Source organism: Hyperoodon ampullatus (genome assembly GCF_949752795.1).
Source record: "Hyperoodon ampullatus genome assembly, chromosome: 7".
Classification (NCBI taxonomy): domain Eukaryota; kingdom Metazoa; phylum Chordata; class Mammalia; order Artiodactyla; family Ziphiidae; genus Hyperoodon; species Hyperoodon ampullatus.
The window spans coordinates 55,109,021-55,135,555 of NC_136920.1; the positions used below are offsets into that span (position 1 = coordinate 55,109,021).

The 26,535-nt window shown below is 38.2% G+C and overlaps 1 protein-coding gene across 2 annotated transcripts in view; it reads left to right on the forward strand.

The window, feature by feature from the left end:
• The window catches only part of INTS4 (integrator complex subunit 4), a gene marked incomplete at both ends in the record, with an annotated part of 120,553 nt that overhangs the window by 26,584 nt on the left and 67,434 nt on the right, over window positions 1-26,535 (forward strand). Inside the window, 5 exons of one of the 2 annotated variants that reach the window (XM_079708867.1) lie at window positions 537-643; window positions 20,369-20,554; window positions 21,190-21,240; window positions 24,910-24,998; window positions 26,153-26,273. In XM_079708867.1, coding sequence (XP_079564993.1) covers window positions 537-643; window positions 20,369-20,554; window positions 21,190-21,240; window positions 24,910-24,998; window positions 26,153-26,273 — 554 coding nt within the window. The remainder of the gene's footprint in view (window positions 1-536; window positions 644-20,368; window positions 20,555-21,189; window positions 21,241-24,909; window positions 24,999-26,152; window positions 26,274-26,535) is intronic. The other variant, XM_079708868.1, reaches the window with a different exon arrangement.

A 26,535-nucleotide genomic window follows, 5' to 3' on the forward strand; every position in this document is an offset into this window, starting at 1 on the left:
TTTTAGGGGAAGAAGGAAAAGCACCATACAGGAGGTGACACTTCAGGATTAGTAGGTGCTCCCTGGGGAGTAGGGTTGAAAATGGAGTTGGATGTAGATGAAGGCATTCTAGGTAGGGAAGTTGGCCTGAGCAAATTATAAGTAATTGGGGAAAAGGGTGCTAGAGGAGACCTGAAAGAGAGGCTAGAAAAGTAGGGCGGGCTAGACATCATGGCGGGACTGGTATGTATGTATGTATGTATATATGTATGTATGTATATATGCATGCCCTGCTAAGGAATTTAGACTTTATCTTGAAGGCAATGAAAAGCCCTTGAATTAGTCAGGCACTAAACATTTTTGGAGCACTATGTGCCATCCTGTGGAGGACTCAAATTTTTAGACATGATCCCTATAGGAACTTAGTTGAAGGGAATCAGGGATCAAATAGTAGAACCCAGCTGACAAAAATCTACATTCTTTACCCAAGTAAATTTAGTTTCTATAGTGATCTCCTTTTGAAATTCTAAAACCCAACTTTCCATCTTCCTTTCTAGAGTCTCATCAAGTCCTAGCTCAGCTGTTGGACACTTTGCTTGCAATTGGCACTAAACTCCCAGACAATCAAGCTATCCAGATGCGATTAGTTGATGTAGCCTGCAAGGTAAGAATATAATCGTTAGACACAGGGTTGCATCTTTCTTGAACAGTTTTGCATTATCTGGAGAGGTGATATGAGCTGTAAGATCTGCTTACCTCCATCCTAAATCTATAACTGAGAATTGCCAAGGACTCTTAATGGTTTAAAGAGCTGCCTCATTTTTTTTGTTTCTTGATGTTGGATTAGGAATAAAGTTGAGTAACTTGTTATAAAATGAACTTCCTCATCCTCCCAAAAGAAATAAAAATAATCATAGGAACTACCATGTATCCTGTACCTAATATATGTACTCTGCTTATTATGGTACTTTGTACTCAGTTTTTCATTTGTTCCTCCTAGTCCTTTAGGGAAGTGCTATTATACCTCTTTTACTAAGGTGGGAATTGAGGTTGGAGAAGTTTAGTTTCCCCAAGTTTTCACAGTTAGGAAGTTGCAGAACCAGGGCATAAACTCCTTTTTCTGATTCCAAAGCCCATATTCTTTTTATGATACTTTGTTGCCTCAGTAAACAGACCAACTAGACAAAACTGTTTCGGAAATTTTTTTTATCTGATTATAAAAAATTGTATGTACATTAGTTATGCTATTTTTTTTTTTTTTTTTTGGTGCAGTACGTGGGCCTCTCACTGTTGTGGCCTCTTCCGCTGCGGAGCACAGGCTCCGGATGTGCAGGCTCAGTGGCCATGGCTCATGCGCCCAGCTGCTTTGCGGCATGTGGGATCTTCCCGGACCAGGGCACGAACCCGTGTCCCCTGCATTGGCAGGTGGACTCTCAACCACTCTGCCACCCGGGAAGCCCAGTTGTGCCTTTTGACTTAATTTGGAGCTTTTTATTAGCTGTCTTTTGTGCATAACACCAGTTCCTAAACTTTGTAGAACTGACTTTACTTTTTTTTTTTTTAACATCTTTATTGGAGTATAATTGCTTTACATTGTTGTGTTAGTTTCTGCTGTATAACAAAGTGAATCACCTATACGTATACATATATCCTCATATCCCCTCCCTCTTGTGTCTCCCTCCCACCCTCCCTATCCCACCTCTCTAGGTGGTCACAGAGCACCAAGCTGTTCTCCTTGTGCTATGCGGCTGCTTCCCACTGGCTATCTGTTTTACATTTGGTAGTGTATATATGTCCATGCCACTCTCTGACTTCGTCCCAGCTTACCCTTCCCCCCTCCATGTCCTCAAGTCCATTCTTGTTTGTAGATTTTTTTGATGATGGCCATTCTGACTGGTGTGAGGTGATACCTCATTGTAGTTCTGATTTGCATTTCTCTAATGATTAGTGATGTTGAGCATCCTTTCATGTGTTTGTTAGCAATCTGTATATCTTCTTTGGAGAAATGTCTGTTTAGATCTTCTGCCCATTTTTGGATTGGGTTGTTTGTTCTTTTGATATTGAGCTGCATGAGCGCTTGTATATTTTGGAGAGTAATCCTTTGTCAGTTGCTTCGTTTGCAAATATTTTCTCCCATTCTGAGGGTTGTCTTTTCATCTTACTTATGGTTTCCTTTGCTGTGCAAAAGCTTTGAAGTTTCATTAGGTCCCATTTGTTTATTTTTGTTTTTATTTCCATTTGTCTAGGAGGTGGGTCAAAAAGGATCTTGCTGTGATTTATGTCAAAGAGTGTTCTGACAATTGGCTTTAGTTTTAATCTTTTTGATAAATTTATTTTGAGACTATAAGGAGACATATGTTTGAATTGTGGAAGGGTTATATTCATGGAATTAGAAAGCCATTTCTGAACCCCAGGAAAGAGTATTTCATTTATCTTAATAAACAATGACAACAATAAACAAACCCAGAACACTTTGAGAAGTACAGTATTAAAAGCTTAAGTGTAAAAAACTAGGGATTATGTGTTTGAGAGAGTAAGTGTATCTCCCATGTGAGAGTATATATATACCTGGGAGGTTGTGCTTGTGAGAGAGGCGTCGTACCCAGTGGATTGTTCTGCTTGAAATAACAGTTTCTTAAATTTGTTTTAAATAAACCTTTTATTATAAAAATTTATACTCATGGAACTTTGGAAAGATACTAAAAAGTATAAAGAAAGAACTACACTCAGCCATTATAATTGGTCTTTTGATGTATGCTTTCTGATTTTTTTTTCCTGTATACAGATTGATTGCTTTTCTTTTTACACATGTAGCTGTAATCATATTCTATGTTCAATTTTGCTTTTTCACTAACGTAACAAAAGTATTTTCCTTATATTGTAAATGTTTTATAAATATTTTTAATGGTTGCATGATATTTTGTCCAGTAATTAAACCATAGTTTGTCCTAACTATTCTCCTATTATTGGACATTTATATTGTAGCCATTTTGTAAAATTGTAAATAATAGTACAGTGAATGTGATTAGTCTAAAGTATTTTTTGTATTTAGGGTTATTTCCTAAACATAGATTGTTACAGTAGAATTACTAGATGAAAGCATTTAGAGTTTTTTGTAAGGCTTTTGATACTTTTGCCAAATTGTTTTCCAAAGTATTCCAGTTTATATGCCCATCAACAGTATATGAGAGTGCCTAATTTCACCTGTTTTTCTAGCATTGGATATTAAACAAGAGATTAAAATTTAAAGAAGAGATAAACCTGTTAATTTGGTAGGACGAAAATGGCGTTTCTTTTTTTTTAATTTCCTTTTTAAAAGATTACTAGTGAGACCTCATATTTGTTCTTCATTTGTATGTCCTCTCTTGAGAATGAGCTTTTCATGTTTTCCAGTTTCTCATATGGAGTTTTTGTTCATTTCTTCACCATTTGTAATAGGGTAAAAATTTGAACTACCTGGAAATGGCAGATCTGTCACAAGGTTTTGCAAATTCACATAAATAAAACTATGATTCATAGCTACAGTTACTGTTTCTATTGCCTAATGCTATTTTGTCTCTGATTTTTGCCATACAGTGTGCCTTGAGATATGATTCACATACAATAACATTCACTCTTTTGATAGAAATAATGCAAAGTATGTTTTTCAACTACAGTGGAATGAAATTAGATGAGTAACAGAAAAAAATTAGGAAAAGCACAAATATGTTGAAATTAAACAACATACTCCTATTTAACCAATGGGTCAAAGAAGAAATCAGTAGGGAAATTAGAAAATGCTTTGAGATGAGTGAAAATGAAGACACAACATACCAAAACTGGGCTGCATCTAATGCATGCTGAGAGGGAAATTTATAGTAATTAGTGTCTATAGTAAAAAAGAAGAAAGATCTCATACCAGTACCCTAACCTTCCACCTTAAGACGCTGTATAAAGAAGAGCACACTAAATATAAAGCATGCAGAAGGAAGGAAATACGAAAAACTAGAGGAGAAATTGATGAAATCAAGAGTAGAAAAACATTAGAGAAAAATCAGAGAACCAAAAGCTTGTTATTTGAAAAGAGCAACAAAATTGATAAACCTTTAGTTTTGGAAAGGAAGAAAAGAAGGCTCAGATTATTAGAATCAGAAGTGAAAAGAGGCTATTTCTGCTGACCTGACAGAAAAGAAAAGGAGCAGGGGGGCTCAGTAGTCATGGCACACGGGCTTAGTTGCCTGACAGCGTGTGGGATCTTAGTTCCCCTACCAGGGATTGAACCACATCCCCTGCATTGGAAGGCGGATTCTTAACCACTGGACCAGCAGGGAAGTCCTTTATCCTTATTATTTTTTTGAAGTTCATATTGCTCCTTTATATATTTTTAAAATGTAAGATGTGACTCTGCCATATTTTTTGTTCCACAGTAGGAAGAAAGTCATGCTTTTGGGTACTCTTAACGTTTCAAAATTCATCTCATTTTATCCTGTTAGTAATCCTGTGAGGTACATTGTACAGCTAGTCCTCATTTGATAGATGATGAGATTTAGATTTGGCCAGGAAATTACTAAGTCTTTTCTTGTGTAGGATTCGCACAACTGAAATTAGAGGTCTTCTGCTTTCTTTCCTATCTGAAGATTTTTCTAGAAGAATAAATATCTTGTTATTTTTGCTTATATGGCTTCCTCAGAGCCTAGTTTAATACTTTGTTTTTCTGTTTCCACCTCACCTTCTTTTCCATTCTCTGTTTCTTTTCTGTTCCTTTAATTCTGTGGCAAAAGTATCAAAACATCAAGCTCTTAAGGCAAAAGATAGAAACATACAGCATTTTAACATTTATCAAATACTACCCAAACAGATATTATGTGTTGTTTGTTAGGAGAGGTTGTCTGTTAGAATCATTTCCATTGCTAAGTACACTGAATTTTTATCTGTGCTTAAAAACAATCCATATTGATGGGAATTCCTTGGCGGTCCAGTGGTTAGGACTCAGCTCTGTCAGTGACGTCGCCAGGGTTCAATCCCTGGTCGGGGCCGTAAGATCCCACAAGCCGTGCAGTGTGCTGCCTCCCTCCCCCTCCCAATAAAGAAAAAAATATCCATATTGAAACTGAATGAGTCAGTAAGGTATTTTTGTCTTATTTAACCTCAGTCTCAGATTTTCTTGATGTACTTAATCATTGATTTTTTTTTCCTGTAGCAATAGTTTTAAACTGATTGGTTTAGCTTATTTTATTTTTGACGTGGATTGCTCTTATTATCAGGGATGTGGTTTGCTTACTCACTCCATTAATAGAGAAATGATGGCACTTTAATGGCCTGGGTATAACACCAAAATAGCATCATCTGCAGAGCAGACACTAGGCAGCTATTAGTGATGATAGCCGTGATGTAAGTAGTGACCTGTGGGAGAAGGACATCATAAAACTGTAATTGCTGCCCTGAGGGTGTGATTTAGACTTATGATCTCTTTTGAGTTAACATTCAGTGTGCAGTAATAGGCTGGTTATGCGTCAGTGTTGCCTTGGTTACCCTAATAGGAACTAGAATGTTTTAGTTTGTTTGAAAATCAAATGAAGTATTTGTAACAATTGCAGCAGTCTTCCAGGGGCTGGTGGTTCAGTTAACAGTTTAGTTATGACAAATGATGCTTCCATACTAAATAAAAATAGTTTTTTTAAAAAAGAACAACTTTGCTGTATTAACTGTGACAGAGAGTCATTGTCAGCTTTATATCTGGAAATTTCTCTTAACTTCTCAGTTTCAGTGTGTTATTTTGTTGGATAATTTTGAGCCCTTACTATACATGACATTGTGATCACTTAAAAGTATATGTTTCGGGCTTCCCTGGTGGCGCAGTGGTTGAGAGTCTGCCTGCCGATGCAGGGGACACGGGTTCGTGCCCCAGTCCGGGAAGATCCCACATGCCGCGGAGCGGCTAGGCCCGTGAGCCATGGCCGCTGAGGCTGCGCGTCTGGAGCCTGCGCTCCACAACGGGAGAGGCCACAACAGTGAGACGCCCGCGTACCACTAAAAAAAAAAAAAAAAAAAAAAAAAGTATATGTTTCACATTTCTGTAGCTTAAATAACTTGGAGGCATGAACTAACTCTGATCTAAAATGCTTGATTGAGACATTTTTATAAGGAGACAGAACCTCTCTGAGAGCCCCAACCTCTGCACCTGAGCTTTCTCTCCAGGTTTCCTTTGTTCTCTCCTCTAAGTAAGTCTACCTGCCTAGTCTAACTTCATGTAGAACATAGCTTCACACAGAAAGTTCAGGTCCATTTAGTTCAGGAATTTCCCCTTGGAGCATTCTGATGTGAACCATTAACAGGTGCTGAGTACCTTTCCTGACAGACTGCCCTCTTATTAGACAGCTATCACTGGAAAGTTCATGCTTGTGTGTTCCAGATCAGCAGGGCTGTTTCATCCAGCTGGCCCACTTTTACCTCTGACCCTTCTCTGTTTTCTATTTTTCGCAACCACCTGTCCTTCTTTTCCCCACCTGTTTCCCCTCTCTTCTTAAGCAGGTTGTTTTTTTAAAAGTACATGCCAAGTGCCAGGCACTATGCTAGGCATTTGTACTTACTGAATGTCTATTATATCTGGGACACTATTAGCTGATTTTCCATACAATAATTATTAAATGAATTCATTTTAATCCACTCACCATAAAACTTCATGGTAGGGGATATTATTCCTATTATTACAAAGTAAGGATTTCTAAAAACTTAAGGGGCTTGGTGAGGACCACATAGATACTAAGTGGCAGCTCCAACAATCAGATCTAGGTCTGGTTCCTGTGTTCATTCCACTATGCTTCTTTGCCTCTCAAACAAGAGGGGAAACAAGTTATGAAATCCACTTTCTTTGCAAAGCCTCCTACACCTCCTCCAGGCATTCTCTGCACCTGTGTGGGTATGAGTCTGCTATACCTACCCCCTTTTTATGGTCTTAAAGTATACTTATTCTTATGGATGATATAATATTTTTCTAATGTTTATGAAACAGTATGGTTAGTTTATTCTTTTTTGTGTATATTTAAACTTCCATTTTTTAAAAAAATCTCAAACTTGGGAATTCTGTGGCAGTCCAGTGGTTAGGACTTGGTGCTTTCGGTGCTGAGGGCCCGGATTCAATCCCTGGTCGGGGAACTAAGATGCCCCAAGCCATGTGGTGTGGCCTTAAAAAAAAAACAAAAAAAACTCAAACTTGAAGAAAAATTGCAAGCACAGTAATAAAGAACTTTCTTTTCTTGTGAACCATTTTAGACTAAGTTGCTAACATGGTGCCCCATTACTCTTCAATACTTCAGTTTGTGTTTCCTATAAACAAAGATACTCTCCTTCATAACCTCAATATGACCATCAAAATCAGGACACTAACATCAACATATTACCATTTAATCCTCAAACCTCATTCAAATTTCAGTATTTATTCCAATGTCCTTTATAGGAAAAGAATCCAGTTCAGGATCGCATCTTGCATTGATTGTCAACATATCTCATCAGTCTTTTTCTTTTTTTTAAAATTAATTAATTAATTATTTTTTGGGGGGGGGGCTGTGTTCGGTCTTTTATTTCCCAATACTGTATATTTATTTATCCATAAATTGTATATATTTATTTATTTTAAAATTTTATTTTATTTATTTTTGGTTGCATTGAGTCTTTTTTTTTAACATCTTTATTGGAGTATAATTGCTTCACAATGGTGTGTTAGTTTCCGCTTTATAACAAAGTGAATCAGCTGTACATATACATACATCCCCATATCTTCCTCCCTCTTGCGTCTCCCTCCCACCCTCCGTATCCCAACCGTCTAGGTGGTCACAAAGCACCAAGCTGATCTCCCTGTGCTATGCAGCTGCTTCCTACTAGCGATCTATGTTACATTTGGTTAGTGTGTATATGTCCATGCCACTCTTTCACTTCGTCCCAGTTTACCCTTCCCCCTCCCCGTGTCCTCAAGTCCATTCTCTAGTAGGTCTGCGTCTTTATTCCTGTCTTACCCCTAGGTTCTTCATGACCATTTTTTTTTTTTTTTAGATTCCATATATATGTGTTAGCATATGGTATTTGTCTTTCTCTTTCTGACTTACTTCACTCTGTATGACAGACTCCAGGTCCATCCACCTCACTACAAATAACTCAGTTTCACTTCTTTTTATGGCTGAGTAATATTCCATTGTATATATGTGCCACATCTTCTTTATGCATTCATCTGTTGATGGACACTTAGGTTGCTTCCATATCCTGGCTATTGTAAATAGAGCTGCAGTGAACATTGTGTTACATGACTCTTTCTGAATTATGGTTTTCTCAAGGTATATGCCCAGTAGTGGGATTGCTGGATTGTATGGTAGTTCTATTTTTAGTTTTCTGAGGAGCCTCCATACTGTTCTCCATAGTGGCTGTATCAGTTTACATTCCCACCAACAGTGCAAGTAAGTTGTAAGTCACACCCTCTCCAGCATTTATTGTTTGTAGATTTTTTGATGATGGCCATTCTGACTGGTGTGAGGTGATACCTCACTGTAGTTTTGATTTGCATTTCTCTAATGTTTAGTGATGTTGAGCATCCTTTCATGTGTTTGTTGGCAATCTGCACATCTTCTTTGGAGAAATGTCTGTTTAGGTCTTCTGCCCATGTTTGGATTGGGTTGTTTGTTTTTTTGATATTGAGCTGCATGAGCTGCTTGTAAAATTTGGAGATTAATCCTTTGTCAGTTGCTTTATTTGCAAATATTTTCTCCCATTCTGAGGACTGTCTTTTCGCCTTGTTTATGGTTTCCTTTGCTGTGCAAAAGCTTTGAAGTTTCATTAGGTCCCATTTGTTTATTTTTGTTTTTATTTCCATTTGTCTAGGAGGTGGGTCCAAAAGGATCTTCCTGTGATTTATGTCATAGAGTGTTCTGCCTATGTTTTCCTCTAAGAGTTTGATAGTCTCTGGCCTTACATTTAGGTCTCTAATCCATTTTGAGTTTATTTTTGTGTATGGTGTTAGGGAGCGTTCTAATTTCATTCTTTTACATGTAGCTGTCCAGTTTTCCCAGCACCACTTATTGAAGAGGCTGTCTTTTCTCCATTGTATATTCTGGCCTCCTTTATCAAAAATAAGGTGACCATATGTCCGTGGGTTTATCTCTGGGCGTTCTATCCTGTTCCATTGATCTCTATTTCTGTTTTTGTGCCAGTACCGTACTGTCTTGATTACTGTAGCTTTGTAGTATAGTCTGAAGTCTGGTAGCCTGATTACTCCAGCTCCGTTTTTCCTTCTCAAGATTGCTTTGGCTATTTGGGGTCTTTTGTGTTTCCATACAAATTGTGAAATTTTTTGTTCTAGTTCTCTGAAAAATGCCATTGGTAGTTTGATAGGGATTGCATTGAATCTGTAGATTGCTTTGGATAGTATAGTCATTTTCACAATGTTGATTCTTCCAATCCCAAAACATGGTATATCTCTCCATCTGTTTGTATCATCTTTAATTTCTTTCATCAGTGTCTTATAGTTTTCTGCATACAGGTCTTTTCTCTCTTTAGAAAGGCTTATTCCTAGGTATTTTATTCTTTTTGTTGCAATGGTAAATGGGAGTGTTTCCTTAATTTCTCTTTCAGATATTTCATCATAAGTGTATAGGAATGCAAGAGATTTCTGTGCATTAATCTTATATCCTGCTGCTTTACCAAATTCATTGATTAGCTCTAGTAGTTTTCTGGTAGCATCTTTAGGATTCTTTATGTTTAGTATCATGTCATCTGCAAACAGTGACAGCTTTACTTCTTCTTTTCCGATTTGGAATCCTGTTACTTCTTTTTCTTCTCTGATTGCCGTGGCTAAAATTTCCAAAATTATGTTGAATAATAGTCGTGAGAGTGGATAACCTTGTCTTCTTCCTGATCTTAGAGGAAATGGTTTCAGTTTTTCACCATTGAGAACGATGTTGGCTGTGGGTTTGTCATATATGGCCTTTATTATGTTGAGGTAAGTTCCCTCTATGCCTACTTTCTGCAGGGTTTTTTATCATAAATGGGTGTTGAATTTTGTCGAAAGCTTTTTCTGCATCTATTGAGATGATCATATGGTTTTTCTCCTTCAATTTGTTAATAATCACATCGATTGATCTGCGTATACTGAAGAATCTTTTGCATTCCTGGGATAAACCCCACTTGAACATGGTGTATGATCCTTTTAATATGCTGTTGGATTCTGTTTGCTAGTATTTTGTTGAGGATTTTTACATCTATGTTCATCAGTGTTATTGGGCTGTAGTTTTCTTTCTTTGTGACATCTTTGTCTGGTTTTGGTATCAAGGTGATGGTGGCCTCGTAGAATGAGTTTGGGAGTGTTCCTTCTTCTGCTATATTTTGGAAGAGTTCGAGAAGGATAGGTGTTAGCTGTTCTCTAAATGTTCGATAGAATTCACCTGTGAAGCCATCTGGTCCTGGGCTTTTGTTTGTTGGAAGATTTTTAATCACAGTCTCAATTTCAGTGCTTGTGATTGGTCTGTTTATATTTTCTATTTCTTCCTGGTTCAGTCTCGGAAGGCTGTGCCTTTCTAAGAATTTGTCCATTTCTTCCAGGTTGTCCATTTTATTGACGTATAGTTGCTTGTAGTAATGTGTCATGATCCTTTGTATTTCTGCAGTGTCCGTTGTAACTTCTCCCTTTTCGTTTCTAATTCTGTTGATTTGAGTCTTCTCCCTTTTTTTCTTGATGAGTCTGGCTAATGGTTTATCAATTTTGTTTGTCTTCTCAAAGAACCAGCTTTTAGTTTTATTGATCTTTATTATTGTTTCTTTCATTTCTTTTTCATTTATTTCTGATCTGATCTTTATGATTTCTTTCCTTCTGCTAACTTGGGTTTTTTTTTGTTCTTCTTTCTCTAATTGCTTTAGGTGTACTCTTAGGTTGTTTATTTGAGGTGTTTCTTGTTTCTTGAGGTAGGATTTTATTGCTATAAACTTCCCTCTTAGAATTCCTTTTGCTGCATCCTATAGGTTTTGGGTTGTCATGTTTTCATTGTAATTTGTTCCTAGTTATTTTTTGATTTCCTCTTGTATTTCTTCAGTGATCTCTTGGTTATTTAGTAGTGTATTGTTTAGCCTCCCTGTGTTTGTATTTTTTACAGATTTTTTCCTGTAATTGATATCTAGTCTCATGGCATTGTGGTTGGAAAAGATACTTGGTATGACTTCAATTTTCTTAAATTTACCAGGGCTTGATTTGTGACCCAAGATATGATCTATCCTGGAGAATGTTCCATGAGCATTTGAGAAGAAAGTGTATTCTGTTGTTTTTGGATGGAATGTCCTATAAATATCAGTTAAGTCCATCTTGTTTAATGTATCATTCAAAGCTTGTGTTTCCTTATTTATTTTCATTTTGGATGATCTGTCCATTGGTGAAAGTGGGGTGTTAAAGTCCCCTACTATGAATGTGTTACTGTCGATTTCCCCTTTTATGGCTGTTAACACTGCCTTATGTATTGAGGTGCTCCTATGTTGGGTGCATAAATATTTACAATTGTTATATCTTCTTCTTTGATTGATCCCTTGATCATTATGTAGTGTCCTTCTTTGTTTCTTGTAATAGTCTTAATTTTAAAGTCTACTTTGTCTGATATGAGAATTGCTCCTCCAGCTTTCTTTTTATTTCCATTTGCATGGAATATGTTTTTCTATCCCCTCACTTTCAGTGTGTATGTGTCTCTAGGTCTGAAGTGGGTCTCTTGTAGATAGCATATATACGGGTCTTGTTTTTGTATCCATTCAGCCAGCTAGTATGTGTCCCTAGGTCTGAAGTGGGTCTCTTGTAGATAGCATATATACGGGTGTTGTTTTTGTATCCATTCAGCCAGTCTCTGTCTTTTGGTTGGAGCATTTAATCCACTTACATTTAAGGTAGTTATCAATATGTATGTTCCTATTACCATTTTCTTAATTGTTTTGGGTTTGTTATTGTAGGTCTTTTCCCTCTGTTGTATTTCCTGCCTAGAGAAGTTCCTTTAGCATTTGTTGTAAAGCTGGTTTGGTAGTGCTGAATTCCCTTAGCTTTTGCTTGTCTGTAAAGGTTTTAATTTCTCTGTCGAATGTGAATGAGATCCTTGCTGGGTAGAGTAATCTTGGTTGTATGTTCTTGCCTTTCATCACTTTAAATATGTCCTGCCACTCCCTTCTGGCTTGCAGAGTTTCTGCTGAAAGATCAGCTGTTAACCTTATGGGGATTCCCTTGTATGTTATTTGTTGTTTTTCCCTTGCTGCTTTTAATATTTTTTCTTTGTGTTGGGTCTTCATTGCTGTGCGCAGGCTTTCTTTAGTTGCGGCGAGCAGGGGCCATTCTTCTTTGCGGTGTGTGGGATTCTCATTGCAGTGGCTTCTCTTGTTGCAGAGCACTGCTCTAGGCGTGCAGCCTTCACTAGTTGTGGCGCATGGGCTTAGTTGCTCCGGGTCATGTGGGATCTTCCTGGATCAGGGCTCTAACCCGTGTCCCCTGCATTGGCAGGCTGATTCTTAACCAGTGCGCCACCAGGGAAGCCCCAGTCTTTTTCAATTTGGAATAATTCTTCAGTCTTCAGTTCATTTCATTAACTTGACACTTCTGAAAATTATAGGACAGTAATTTTGTAGAATATCCCTGAATTTGGGTTTCTCTGATATTTTCTCATAATTAGATTCAAGTTTTCCACCTTTGGCACGAATATCACAGACTTGATGCTGTTCTGTTCTCATTGCATCCTATTAAGCGGTACACCATTTTGATTTGTTCCCATTAATGATAATGTTTACTTTGATCACTTGGTTAAGGTGTTGTCTGTCAGATTTCTTCACTATAAAGTTACCGTTTCTTTTTGAAATGAATAAGTATTTTGTGGCATGGTACTACTACTTTGAAACTATGTAAATTGTCCTCAGACTTTCAATTTATTTATTTATATCAGTTATGGACTCAGATTTCTTGTTTATTCAGTGTTATAATCTATTACTGTCATTATTCATCTTGTTCAAATTCCCTGATTTTGCCAGGTGGGAGCCCCTTCAGGATGGCTTCTATGTCCTTTTGACTTTTCTCTACAGTTACCCCTTTATCAGCTTGGGGGTTAGGGGCACTGACCATTTGAACAGTCAGAAATTCACATTTAACTTATAGTTGACCCTCCATATATGCAGTTCCTCAGTATACCCACTTCCTTTGTATCCATAGTGCTACATCCACAATTCAACCAACCATGAACCGTATAGTACTGTAGTATTTGCTATTGAAGAAAAACTGTGTATAAGTGGACCCACTCAGTTCAAACCATGTTGTTCAAGGGTCAACTGTATTTTTTTTTTAATGCATCATTTCCTTCTGGCACAATAAAATATTTCAGGCCCACCTTGTACTTTCTCTAGTCTACCCCTGGAATGAGCTTTTCTCCAAGAAGCCCTGGGTCCTCTTAGTGGCGAATTTTATCTTGAAACCAAGTTCTGGGTACTAAGTGTGCTCATTGCTGTTGAGGTGTTGCTACTCTTGGGCCCTCTCAGTGGACAGAGCTAGCGGAGATACATATATATATATATATATTAGATATAGATATTCTAATGTAATATTTATATATATCATATACAAACATATATATCTGTATTTTTATTTCTATATCTGTATGTAAGAAAAATCATGTTCTCATCTCTCCTTGTAATTCAAACCCAACACTATAGTGTTTATTTTACAGTGTTTTTCTAGTATTTGTAACTTCTTTCTTAGATAGTATTATCCTTAATATATTTACTTATTTGATGTATCTTCCTGTTCAGTTTTGTATATGTGTGCATGTGTGTATGTTACTTCCACAAAGTGTCAGTGGCCTGGTTTGCTAATCATAAGAATTGGGTGTTCCTGAAAAAACCATAATTCAAAAAGAGTCATGTACCACAATGTTCATTGCAGCTCTATTTACAATAGCCAGGACATGGAAGCAACCTAAGTGTCCATCAACAGATGAATGGATAAAGAAGATGTGACACATATATACAATGGAATATTACTCAGCCATAAAAGGAAACGAAATTGAGTTATCTGTAGAGAGGTGAACGGACCTAGAGTCTGTCATACAGTGAAGTAAGTCAGAAAGAGAAAAACAAATACCATATGCTAACACATATATATGGAGTCTAAAAAAAAAATGGTTCTGAAGAACCTAGGGGCAGGCCAGGAATAAAGTCGCAGACATAGAGAATGGACTTGAGGACACGGGGAGGGGGAAGGGTAAGCTGGGATGAAGTGAGAGAGTGGCATGGACTTATATATACTACCAAATGTAAAATAGATAACTAGTAGGAAGCAGTCGCATAGCACAGGGAGATCAGCTCAGTGCTTTGTGACCACCTTGAGGGGTGGGATAGGGAGGGTGGGAGGGAGACGCAAGAGGGAGGAGATATGGGGATATATGTATATGTATAGCTGATTCACTTTGTTATACAGCAGAAACTAACACACCATTGTAAAGCAATTGTATTCCAATAAAGATGATAAAAAAAAGGGGGTATTAATTTAGTATCACTATGTTTATCAGGCAGTAATTCGAAACCCAAGCAGTTCGTCATGTCTGGAGAATAGTGATGCTTGAGAGTAGCAATATAAATATATGTAAAGAAAACAGGTATTGTAGAGCTTTTAAGTATTTAAGGCTCAAACGCCCAACTCTGAACATAGTAAGCAAAGTTTTAGAAATCATGACATTATTTATTTATGAAGCTGGATAGGGAAAAGAGCTCTAGATGGAGTGTCAGGAGACCTGGATTCCAGTATCAACTGTTCCACTAGGTTTGCATTATTAGACATATCACTTAATCATTATCATCCTATAAAATAGGGAATTGGTGAAGGCACAAGGAGAGAGATGGGTGATTACTAGGGTACTTTCAGAGACTGTATGTCCCAGTGTTAGAGTGAGCAAGAGGGAAACTTGTTGTGTGATTTCAATCAGTGATTTCATTTATGGGTAGAAAATCCTGGAAAATTTGAACTTGAAGGGAATATCCAAAGATACTATTTTGTGAACTTGAAGGGAATATCTAAAGATACTCTTTTGTATTGACAATACATGCAGTTATCTCATTATTTTAGATTATAGTAATAATAGCTAATAGTCATATTATGCTTTATAGTATATAAAGTTTTTTTTAACATTTATATTCCTATTTGAGCCTTATGATAAACCTATAAGTTAGGTAAGGCAGATATTATTGTTCCTTCTTTATAAATGAGGAAAGTGAGGCTCTAAGAGGTCCAGTTGCTTGATCAATGTTACACATAGAGAGTCAGAGCTGAAATTTGAAGCTAGGTCTTTTTTTTTCAATGTATATATACTTTATAATATGGAAATTTTCAGATTTACTTATTCTTTCCAGTTTTTGGTATAAATTTGACAATTATTTATGCTTTGCAATCTTTTTCATGTTTTTTCCTTTCCCTTTTTTTTGTAGTCTGCTGTAATATTTTAAAGGAAATCCCTGACATGTTATTTAAATCATAAATACTTCAGTATGTCTCTAACTGATAATAACTGATATGTTTTTAATATAGCCATGATGCAGTTATTAACAGTTATTCCATATCATCTCATACCAGTTCATATTAAAAATTTTTAAATTGCATTAAATATCTTTTTGTAGTTGGTTTTTTTTTTTTGGATTAGCGTGTATTACCTTTGGATAGTCTCTTGAATTTCTTTTAATCAGTAACAGTGGCCCCTTTTGTTTTTCCTTTAATTGCCACAGGTTTATTGAAGAAACTGGATCATTGGTCTTGTTTATGTCCTATTCTGGATTTGATTGCTTCCTTTTGGTGTCATATATATGTTGACAGTGGGAACCCCTACAGATTGGCTTCTGTGTCCTTTTGATCTGGACTCAATTAGTCCTTGATATTTCCTTGCTTTTTGGCCCAAGATGTCCCAGGTTCTTCTTACATATTTCTTGCCCAGTCCTTAAATTAGTCATTTCATTAAAGTATTTTCAGTTCCTGTTACTGCATTATGCAAATAGCTTATTTCAGTAGCAGTGGACTAGGATTGAGAGAGAGATAACTGAAAATTTGTTAAAAATAATGGTGAGAAGTGCCAAAATGGAAAAGATTGACAGTACTAAGGGTCGACAAAGATGTGGCATATCTGGAACATTTACATATCACTGGTGGGAGTGTAAATTAGTTCAATTAGTACAACCACTTTGGAATACTATTTGGCAGTATCATCTTAAGCTGAACATATACATGTCCTGTGACCCAGCAATTTCACTTCTTACTGTATATTCAGCAGAAATGTGAACATGTATACCAAAAGGCACATTCAAGAATAAGCAGAGAGCATTATTTAGAACAGCCCAAAAGTGGAAATAACCCAAATATTTATCAGCAGTAGAAAGGATAAATGGATTATGGTGTGTACACAAATGGAATACTGTACAGTAATGAGAATGAATAAACCATTGCTATAATGCCATACTATGGACGATTCTCACAAACATAATATTAAGCAAAGGAAGCCAGGCACTATTTGATTTTATAAAGTAGAAAACTAGACAAAATATATGTTAGAAGTCAAGATAATGGCTATTTTTTGTTGTTGAAGTATAGTTGATTTACAGTATTATATTAGTTTCAGGTGTACAACACAGTGATTTAGTATTTTTAGAGGTTATTCTGTATTTAAGATTATTATGAAATATTGGCTATAATCCCTGTGCTGTACAATATATCCTTGTAGCTTATTTATTTTATACATAGTAGTTTGTACATCTTAATCCCCTACTCCTATTTTACTCCTCTTCCTTTTCCCACTGGTAACCACTAGTTTCCTCTCTATATCTGTGAGTCTATTTCTGTTTTGTAATATTCATTTGTTTGTTTTATTTTTTTAGATTCCATTATAAGTGATAACACCCAGTATTTGTCTTTCTCTGTGTGACTTATTTCACTAAGCATAATACCCTCCAGATCCATCTGTGTTGTTGCAAATGGCAAAATTTCATTTTTTTTATGGTTGAGTAGTATTCCATTGTGTGTGTGTGTGTGTGTGTGTGTGTTTACACGTACACCACATCTTCTTTATCCATTTATCTGTTGATGGACACTTGGGTTGCTTCCATATCTTGGCTATTGTAAATAATGCTGCTGTAAACATTGGGTGCATGTATCTTTTCCAAGCAGTGTTTTTGTTTTCTTCAGATATATACCCAGGAATGGAATTGCTGGATCATATGGTAGTTCTATTTTTAATTTTTTGAGGAACCCCATACTGTTCCATAGGGGCTGCACCAATTTTCATTCCCACCAACAGTGTATAAGGGTTCCCCTTTATCCACATCTTTGCCAACATTTGTTATTTGTGTTCTTTTTAATGATTGCCATTCTGACAGGTGTTAGATGATGCCTCATTGTAGTTTTGATTTGCATGTCTCTGATGATAAGCGATGTTGAGCATCTTTTCATGTGCCTGTTGGCCATTTGTATGTCTTTGGAAAAATGTTCATGTCTTCTGCCCAATTTGTAATCAGGTTGTTTGGGTTTTTTTGATATTGAGGTATATGAGCTGTCTATATGTTTGGAATATTAACCCCTTATTGGTCATGTAATATTCAAATATTTTCTCCGATTCACTAGGTTGTCTTTTTTGTCAGTAGTTTCCTTTGCTGTTTAAAAGCTTTTAAGTTTAATTAGGTCCCATTTGTTTATTTTTGCTTTTGTTTCCTTTGTCTTAGGAGAGAGACCCAAAAAAATATTTCCATGATTTATGTCAAAGAGTGTTCTGCCTATGTTTTCTTCTGGGAGTTTTATGGTTTCTAGTCTTACATTTAGGTCTTTTTTTTTGGCTGCGTTGGGTCTTAGTTGAGGCACACAGGATCTTCATTGTGGCATGCAGGCTCTTCATTGCGGCGTGCAGGCTTCTCCCTAGTGGTGGCATGTGGGTTTTTCTCTCTCTAGTTGTGGCGTGCGGGCTCCAGAGCGCATGGACTCTGTAGTTTGCAGCTCAAGGACTCTCTAGTTGAGGCACATGGGCTCAGTAGTTGTGGTGTGTGGGCTTAGTTGCCCTGCAGCATGTGGGATCTTAGTTCCCCAACCAGGGATTGAACCTGCGTCCCCTGCATTGGAACGTGGATTCTTTACCACTGGACCACCAGGGAAGTCCCATAGTTAGGTCTTTAATGCATTTTGAGTTTACTTTTGTATATGGTGTGAGAAAATGTTCTAATTCATACTTTTACATGTAGCTATAGAGTTTCCCCAGCACCACTTATCAAAGGGACTATCTTTTCCCCATTGTATATTCTTTCTTCCTTTGTTATAGATTAATTGACCATAAGTGTGTGGGTTCATTTCTTGGCTCTCTCTTCTGTTCCATTGATCTGTGTGTCTGTTTTTTAAAAAATTTGTTTATTTATTTATTTTTGGCTGTGTTGTGTCTTTGTTGCTGCACACGGGCTTTCTCTAGTTGCGGCGAGTGGGGGCTGCTCTTTGTTGTGGTGCGCAGGCTTCTCATTGCAGTGGCTTCTCTTGTTGCGGAGCATGGGCTCTAGGCACGCGGGCTTCAGTAGTTGTGGTACACAGGCTCAGTAGTTGTGGCTTGCGGGCTCTGGAGCGCAGGCTCAGTAGTTGTGGTGCATGGGCTTAGTTGCTCCACGGCATGTGGGATATTCCCAGACCAGGGCTCAAACCTGTGTCCCCTGCATTGGCAAGCAGATTCTTAACCACTGAGCCACCAGGGCAGTCCTGTGTGTCTGTTTTTGTGCCATTAACATACTGTTTTGATCATGGTAGCTTTGTAGTATAGTCTAAGGGCAGGGAGCATGATTCCTCCAGGTTTGTTCTTTTTTTTTTTTTTTTTTTTTTTCGTATGTGGGCTTCTCACTGTTGTGGCCTCTCCCGTTGCGGAGCACAGGCTCCGGACGCGCAGGCCCAACGGCCATGGCTCACGGGCCCAGCCGCTCCGCGGCATGTGGGATCTTCCCAGACCGGGGCACGAACCCGTGTCCCCTGCATCGGCAGGCGGACTCTCAACCACTGCGCCACCAGGGAAGCCCCAGGTTTGTTCTTTTTTCTCAAAATTGCTTTGGTGATGGTGGCCTTTTATTTTATTTTGTTTTTTGGGTGGAAGGAAGCAAATTTCATTAATAATAATAATCATAATAGTAACAATAGCTGCTAATGTTTATGGATTTCTCACAACACTGCAGATGCTTTGCATGCACTTAATTTAAATTAATTTACTTTCAGGTCTCCTAAGAACCCCCAAAAGAAGGCCCTTTATAATCCTTATTTAGCCTCTGTACTCTGTGCTCAATGTATAAAAGATTCTGAAAGGAGCACAGTCTTTTTTTTCTTTTTTTGGCTGCATTGGGTCTTCGTTGCAGCACATGGGCTTTCTCTAGTTGTGGCAAGCTCAGCTCAAGCCCGCGTTGAGAAACGCAGGCTTCTCATTGAGGTGGCTTCTCTTGTTGTGGAGCACAGGCTCTTGGCCTGTGGGCTATGGTAGTTGTGGTGCATGGGCTCAGTAGTTGTAGCGCATGGGCTTAGTTGCTCTGCAGCATGTGGTATCTTCCTGGACCTGGGATTGAACCTGCGTCCCCTGCACTGGCAGGTGGGTTCTTAACCACTGCACCACCAGGGAAGCCCAGGAGCACAGTCTTAAAGGAGATGGACTTGTGAAAACAAGACATTGCAGTACAATTTGATGCCTGAGAGGATACTACAGCAGCTCCCAAGAGGAAGGGCTTAGCTTCCTGCTGAGGGGGACGAAGCCTGATGGTGGCTATTTTTGATGGTGGTAGAGTAGTTACTGGGAGAGTTGGTCATGTTTTACTTCCTTATCTGGGTGCTTCTTATTTGTGTGTGTTTTGTGAATATTCATTGAGCTGTACATTTAATATTTTTGCATATTTCTGTATAAATATTAAAAAATTTTAAACTTATGAATTTTTGTTCTGTTTTTAGATTTGATAGTAAATAAAATGCAATTTAAGGGGTCACTTTTAAAGTACCTAGTCTTTACAAGGCCAGGTGCTTGCTGTTGGGAGTATAATGTTGAATAAATGGGAGTCTTGTTTTCTAAGGACTCATGATTCTTTTTGGAAGACACATACTCAAAAAACATGAAGGGAATTCCTTGGCTGTCCAGTGGTTAGGATTAGGCACTTTCACTGCCAGCGCCTGGGTTCAATCTCTGGTTGGGGAACTAAGATCCCACAAGCCACACAGCATGGCCAAAAAAACAAAAAACAACAACAAAAAACCCATGAGACTAGACAGACTAGTGAGAATGTAGTGTTTGAAGTCATTCCTAAAGTTGATACAGTGCTTTTGTTTCTGTGTTTTTGTTTATTTTTAAGATATCTTAATCATGGCCTTTTGTTCTCTCTTTTCTTTTCGTAGCACCTGACAGATACCTCACATGGTGTAAGAAATAAGTGCCTGCAATTACTTGGCAATCTGGGTTCTTTGGAGAAAAGTGTCACAAAAGATGCAGAAGGCCTAGCTGTCAGAGACGTCCAGAAGATTATAGGGGATTACTTCAGTGACCAGGACCCACGTGTCAGAACAGCAGCTATAAAAGCCATGGTAAACGTGATCATGGAAACTAAATGGAGATACTTTTGTTTGTTTGTTTGTTTCTTTTTTTTTTTTTTTTAAGTTAATGGCTAATGCCACCTTGGATACATTCTGAATCCCCCCAGGGTATACTTAATGCACACTTTCAGGAAGGTGTTAGTGGCATCACAGAACTCAAAGGCACACATTCCTTTACAACAGTTGCTTATCTTTGGGCTTCTTTGGTTGCTTTCACCTGCATTTCTGAAACATGGAAGGTACAACTTGTATCCCAGGTCCATGGGAGAGATGTTACTTGGTATTATAGTACAGTAGGTACAGGTTATACCTTTGTATTTCAGAAGTATAGGTGAAAGTTACGGGGGAGGGTTGCTCTTTAGGGGGAGATGGTATTAACCATTTCTTCCTCAGCCTCCTTATCATTATTTCATACTTTTTCTGATATCCCCTTGGGACAGTCCATGGGTTAGATTCATTAAGTGTTTGAGTGTTTCTACTGAAAAGTCCAGGTGTCTTATTTTTATAGCACTGATTTTGGCCAGAGGGAACCATGTTAATGTGATATAATGGGGAAAAATATATGAGATTGTGGGGAGACATTGATTTTTTTTTCAGAATACTTAACCTGTATCTTTATTATCTAGTTGCAGCTCCATGAAAGAGGACTGAAATTATATCAAACAATTTATAATCAGGTACCTTAAATGATTGCTGTCTAGAAGAGGAGGGAGGTGGAGAAATCATGAAACTGGGAAGGTGGCACGCTGGTGGTCAGAATTTGAAAACATAGAGCTTCAGCTGTCTAACAGTGGCAGTGTTGTGATGAATGTGCAGTTGTATCCAAAACATACATTCTAAGAAGAGAATGGGGAATATGTAATGAATAGCACTAGTGTATGTGAGGAGGACATTTGGGAGGATTTAGGTAGCTCTGTATGAATGCCAGAGTATACAAAGAGAAGTGTAGTGTTCAGAGTAAGGAGAGTGGTAGTCTTGCTGATCTCTGTTTGGTTGACTGAAATTGACTTCAAACCTGAAGTCATTCAGGGCATCACACTTGAGAAACTGGAGTATTTCTGGAAGAGGATGACCAAGACCATGGGATCGTATGAAAAGATATCACATAATTGTTATAGCATTGGTAAGGAAAATCACAATGAAGTTATAGTATCATTAGGAGAAGCTGACTGAGTGCCTAACCAAAAGCCCTTACAGTTATTCTTGTAGAATAATTGGATGTATCTAGAGACAAGAAATGTAAATCCACGCTCAGAGACCAGTTTTTGTTAGCCTACTGAGAGTGGTTTTAGCTTTTAGAGGAAGAGGGTAATTAGACAAACCCCTATGACTGATGTGTAAACCAAGTATGTTCTTTTACAAATGAAGTAGAATGAGTTCAGAATGGTTATGTTGGTGTGACCTATAGGAAAACTGTGTGGGAAACCAAATAATTAAAGAAAACTTGTAGAGTAAGGACTTAAAGGAAAAAGAGTTAGTCCGATGATTTAGATGTTTAGTGACATAAGGCTGTGTCAGTTGGTTAGGCAAGCAATGCCGTGGACCTCAAGGGAGTGAGGATGGAATGATGGGGGAGGATTTGAGATATGAGGTAGAATTAGTTACTATAATGAGTTCATTTGGATTATCTTGAGTTTGAAGGGTTGATGGGATACTTATGAGGAGAATTCCAGGTCTGGAACTCAGGAAAGATCAGAGCTGGAGGTGGATATTTGGAGCCATCAGTATCTAGGGGTCATGGGGATACCCAGGGAGAGTAAGAAGATTGGAAGTGATGAGGATGGAGCCAGGGGTGAGGTCCAACGTTTAAGAAAGGAGCCCTAGAATGGAACTGAGGAGCAGCTTGATGGAGGAGGAGGAAGAATATATTCCAAAAAAGGCAGGAGGGCATTCTCATAGCCAGCAGTGTCCAATGCTGGTGAAAGCTCATTTAGGATAGCGCTGAAATCTGGTCATGGGACTTAGCAACAAAGTGGTCATTAGTGAGTTTAAAGAGAGCAATTTCAGTAGAGTGCTGGGACTGGGGGAAGCCAGATCAGGGTCTTTTGAGGTGAGGCATTTAAAGTCTATTGACTATGACTATACTTTAAAGAAACTTGACTGTGATAGGAAAGTGGGATAGAAGTTGGTAGAAGGGGGCATAGGATTAAGGGTTGGTTTTTTTTTTCCTGTATTTTAAAGACAGTTGCTAAGTATGTTTATATGTTGAAGAGAGAGCTAGTGTTTTGGGAGAGCTAGTGTTATGATAGAAGAGACAAAGGGGAATAAATGCTGGAGTAAGTTCCTTGAGGCAGAAAATCAGATTCATGAGCTGATTCATCCAACAGATGTTAGTGAGTACCTAATGCTGGCTGTATAATGCCAAGCATGTTATAATAGATAGGACCCATGTTATAATAGATAGGACCCAATAGATAGGACCCATGCCCTTCACATTGTCGTAGGTAAGATAGGCAATTAACAAATAAGCAAACACAGTTATAGCATATGAGTATTGCTGTGAGGTAAATCAATAGGATGCTATCATAGAGAATCACAAAGACGATCTATTTTGGAGGATGGTAAGGGATGGTCATGTGAGGAAGTGATGGGATCCATAGGAAAAGTAGAAGGCTTAGGAACTAGAAAGGACCCTTTTCCCTCAGATATTGAGAAAACAAGGGGTGGGAGAATACAGGAATAAATGAATTTATAACTGGTGTGGAGTAGTTGAGTGGGTTTGTGCCTGAGAACCTTGATTTTTCTCAGATAAACAGGTCGCCTTATAGCTGGTAGTAGGATAGAAGTCCTGAGGAAAAAGTTAAGAAAAGCTGCCTTGGGGCTTCCCTGGTGGCGCAGTGGATAAGAACCTGCCTGCCAATGCAGGGGACACGGGTTGGAGCCCTGGTCCAGGAAGATCCCACAAGCCGTGGAGCAGCTAAGGCTGTGTGCCACAACTACTGAGCCTGCACTCTAGAGCCTTTGAGCCACAACTACTGTTGTGAGCCACAACTACTGTTGTGAGCCGCAACAAGAGAAGCCACTGCAATGAGAAGCCCACACACTGCAACGAAGAGTAGCCCCTGCTCACCGCAACTAGAGAAAGCCCGCATGAAGCAATGAAGACCCAACACAGCCAAAAAAAAAAGGCTCATTAGCCACCTTTCTATAAAAAGAAAAGCTGCCTTGGGAAATGGAAGTGGAAAGTAGGAGTGTAAAAGATTTCAGAGTAGGACTAATAAGGTTTGAGATCATGAATCACCAATCCCCTGGAGAGTGTGGTCTTTGCCAATGCTCTTCTGCCCTTGTGAAGACTAGAGAAAGTCTTAGGTTTGTGGAGCAGCTGTAGCAGAAATCCTGAGGGGGTTGTGTATGGTGATGCAGACAATGCTGTCAAGAGACTGAAGTAAGGACGGGTATAGAGCAAGGAAAAGGTGGTTTATTTGGAAAGAAAGGACAGAATTAAAGCAGTGGTTCTCAACCAAGGTGATTTTGTCCTCCAGGGCACATTTGGCAATGTCTGGAAGTATTTTTGACTATTTCAGTTGCTGGGCAGAGGAAGAGGGTGCAGTGCTACAACTACCTAGTGGGTAGAGGCCAGGGATGCTGCTAAATATCTTATATTGCACAGGACAGCCCCTCACAACAAAGAATTATCTAGTCCAAAATGTCAATAATAGCAAGGTTGAGAGACCCTGCTTAAACGGATAGGTGACTTAAGTGGGATGAAGAGCAAGTGTGATGGGTTAAGTCATGGCGATGGAAGAGCTGGTAGAGTAGCATATATGGTCAAAGCGTGGAATATAAGATTTTAAAATTTCAAAAACCATTTTCTAGGTGGTGTTGAAGTCTAGGGTGTAGCTATGACTGTGGGTGGAGTAGGGATATTCCATTTCAGACTAAAGTAAAAAAGGAAAATTTGACCTCTTTTTGGCAGCTTAGCGTTAAAATTGTACATTTATTTAGAGTGCTTGAATTTTCAGATGGACTGTCAGTCAGAAATTTGTGCTCCAGTTTTACAGATAGGGAAAAAACTCATCTGTGGTGTTTGAGCCTGTGAGGGTAGCACTGTGGGCTCCCAGCAAGCTTTGCTATGATTGATGCTATTCTAGATGGCTTTTGTGCTATCTATCAATCTGTGGTTCTCCTTTCAGACATGGGGTGGGAGGGTACACAGTCAAAACACAGCCAGAGCAGCTGGCAGAGGCCAAGAATTCTTTGTTGCGCAACGGTTCAAGAAGTTAAAATCACCCATATGTGTTTTGATTGGCATTCTTATCCAGCCACCGTATCTTCATTTTGAAAATAGTTTGAACATCACCTGGGAGGACACAGAACTAACAGACTTTTGGAATCCTTGTTTGCAGGCTTGTAAATTGCTCTCTGATGACTATGAACAAGTGCGCAGTGCTGCAGTCCAGCTTATCTGGGTTGTCAGTCAGCTCTATCCTGAAAGGTCAGTGTGGGTGTAAGCCAGCTTTTGTTCATTGCTAAGCCATTTTTCTCTCCTCCCACCATGCAGAAAGCCCACCTCCAGAAAAGGAATGTTGTTTAGATTTTTGGAAGGCAGTATGGAATAGGGGAAAAGCATGGACCCTGAAAATCAGGATGCTTGGTCCTTGTTTTTCAGCTCTGCCTTGAACTTTCTGTGTATGCTGGGAAAGACACTTCGCCTCTCTGGGTCCCAACCTCCTCAACTATAGATGAAGAGATTGGATGGTCTTTCTCAAATGCTATCCACTTCACCTCTGCCCACCCCTTAAAAAAAGTCTTTAAAATGATTTGGCACATATTTTAGTAAATACAAATGCCAGCTAAAGATACCAGGTGAATTTGAGAATAATGATCCCTCATGTAGTGTTTTCCTGGTTAAAAATATTTTCATAGGGAATTCCCTGGTGGTCCAGTGGTTAGGACTTGGTGCTTTCTCTGCTGAGGGCCTGGGTTCAATCCCTGGTCGGGGAACTATGATTGTGCAAGCTGTGCGGTGCGGCCAAAAATAAAATTTTTTTTTCACAGTAATTAAATAATTTATCTCACAGTGATTCTTTGTGGTGGAGAGACAGGTATTATTTACTCTGTTTTATAGAAGAACTCCTTTTATAGGAACAAGAAGTGTTTTTTCTTCTTCATTAAACTACCTACTGAAATTGAAAAACCAGAATGAGTTAATAAAGCTATAGACACCACCCCCCATAGACACCCCCCCCCAAAAAAAAGACTAGCTAGAAATTGTCTTTTCATTTAGGACCAGATTTGCAAGTATGTTTTATATTGGTTTATTCTGAGACTTGCTATATTGACAGCAATGCAATTATAAGAGAGAATAAACTTAAAGATAACTGTGGTAGCTGTTTTTGGTATCTCATAAATCTTTGAATCTTCAGTGTTAAATACTTTTTACTCAAGACACAAATTTGCATTGCAACTAAAAATAAACAAATCCCAGACTGATTTGGTTACTCTGAAATGTATTTCATCATTATAGGATTTGAATTATTCAATTATCATTTCTATTTGTGCTAATTTTCATTGGTCATTCTCAGTTTATTGAACCTGCAATTTTAGGCTCATGTTTTGTCACTTGTGGTTTCTTTTCTTTTAATTTAGCATTGTCCCAATCCCTTCTTCTAATGAAGAAATTCGCTTAGTTGATGATGCGTTTGGAAAAATTTGTCACATGGTCAGTGATGGCTCCTGGATGGTTCGAGTTCAAGCTGCCAAGCTATTGGTAAGTTACATCTTCTTTAATGAACATATTACCTGTTATACTTGTAAAACATTTTGAGAAACTAGATAGGGACAGGTGTAATGCGCTTTTATAAACCTTAGTATTTCTTAAAATAGAGAGAAATTGTTCACTTTCCCATAGAGAAGTAGTCTTTTAGAACTAGAAAGAATTTTAAAGATAATCCTATTTAATCTTGTTAACATATTAGACAACCAAAGTCTAGAGAAAAAGGAACATAATAATAAAAATAATTGTTACTGTT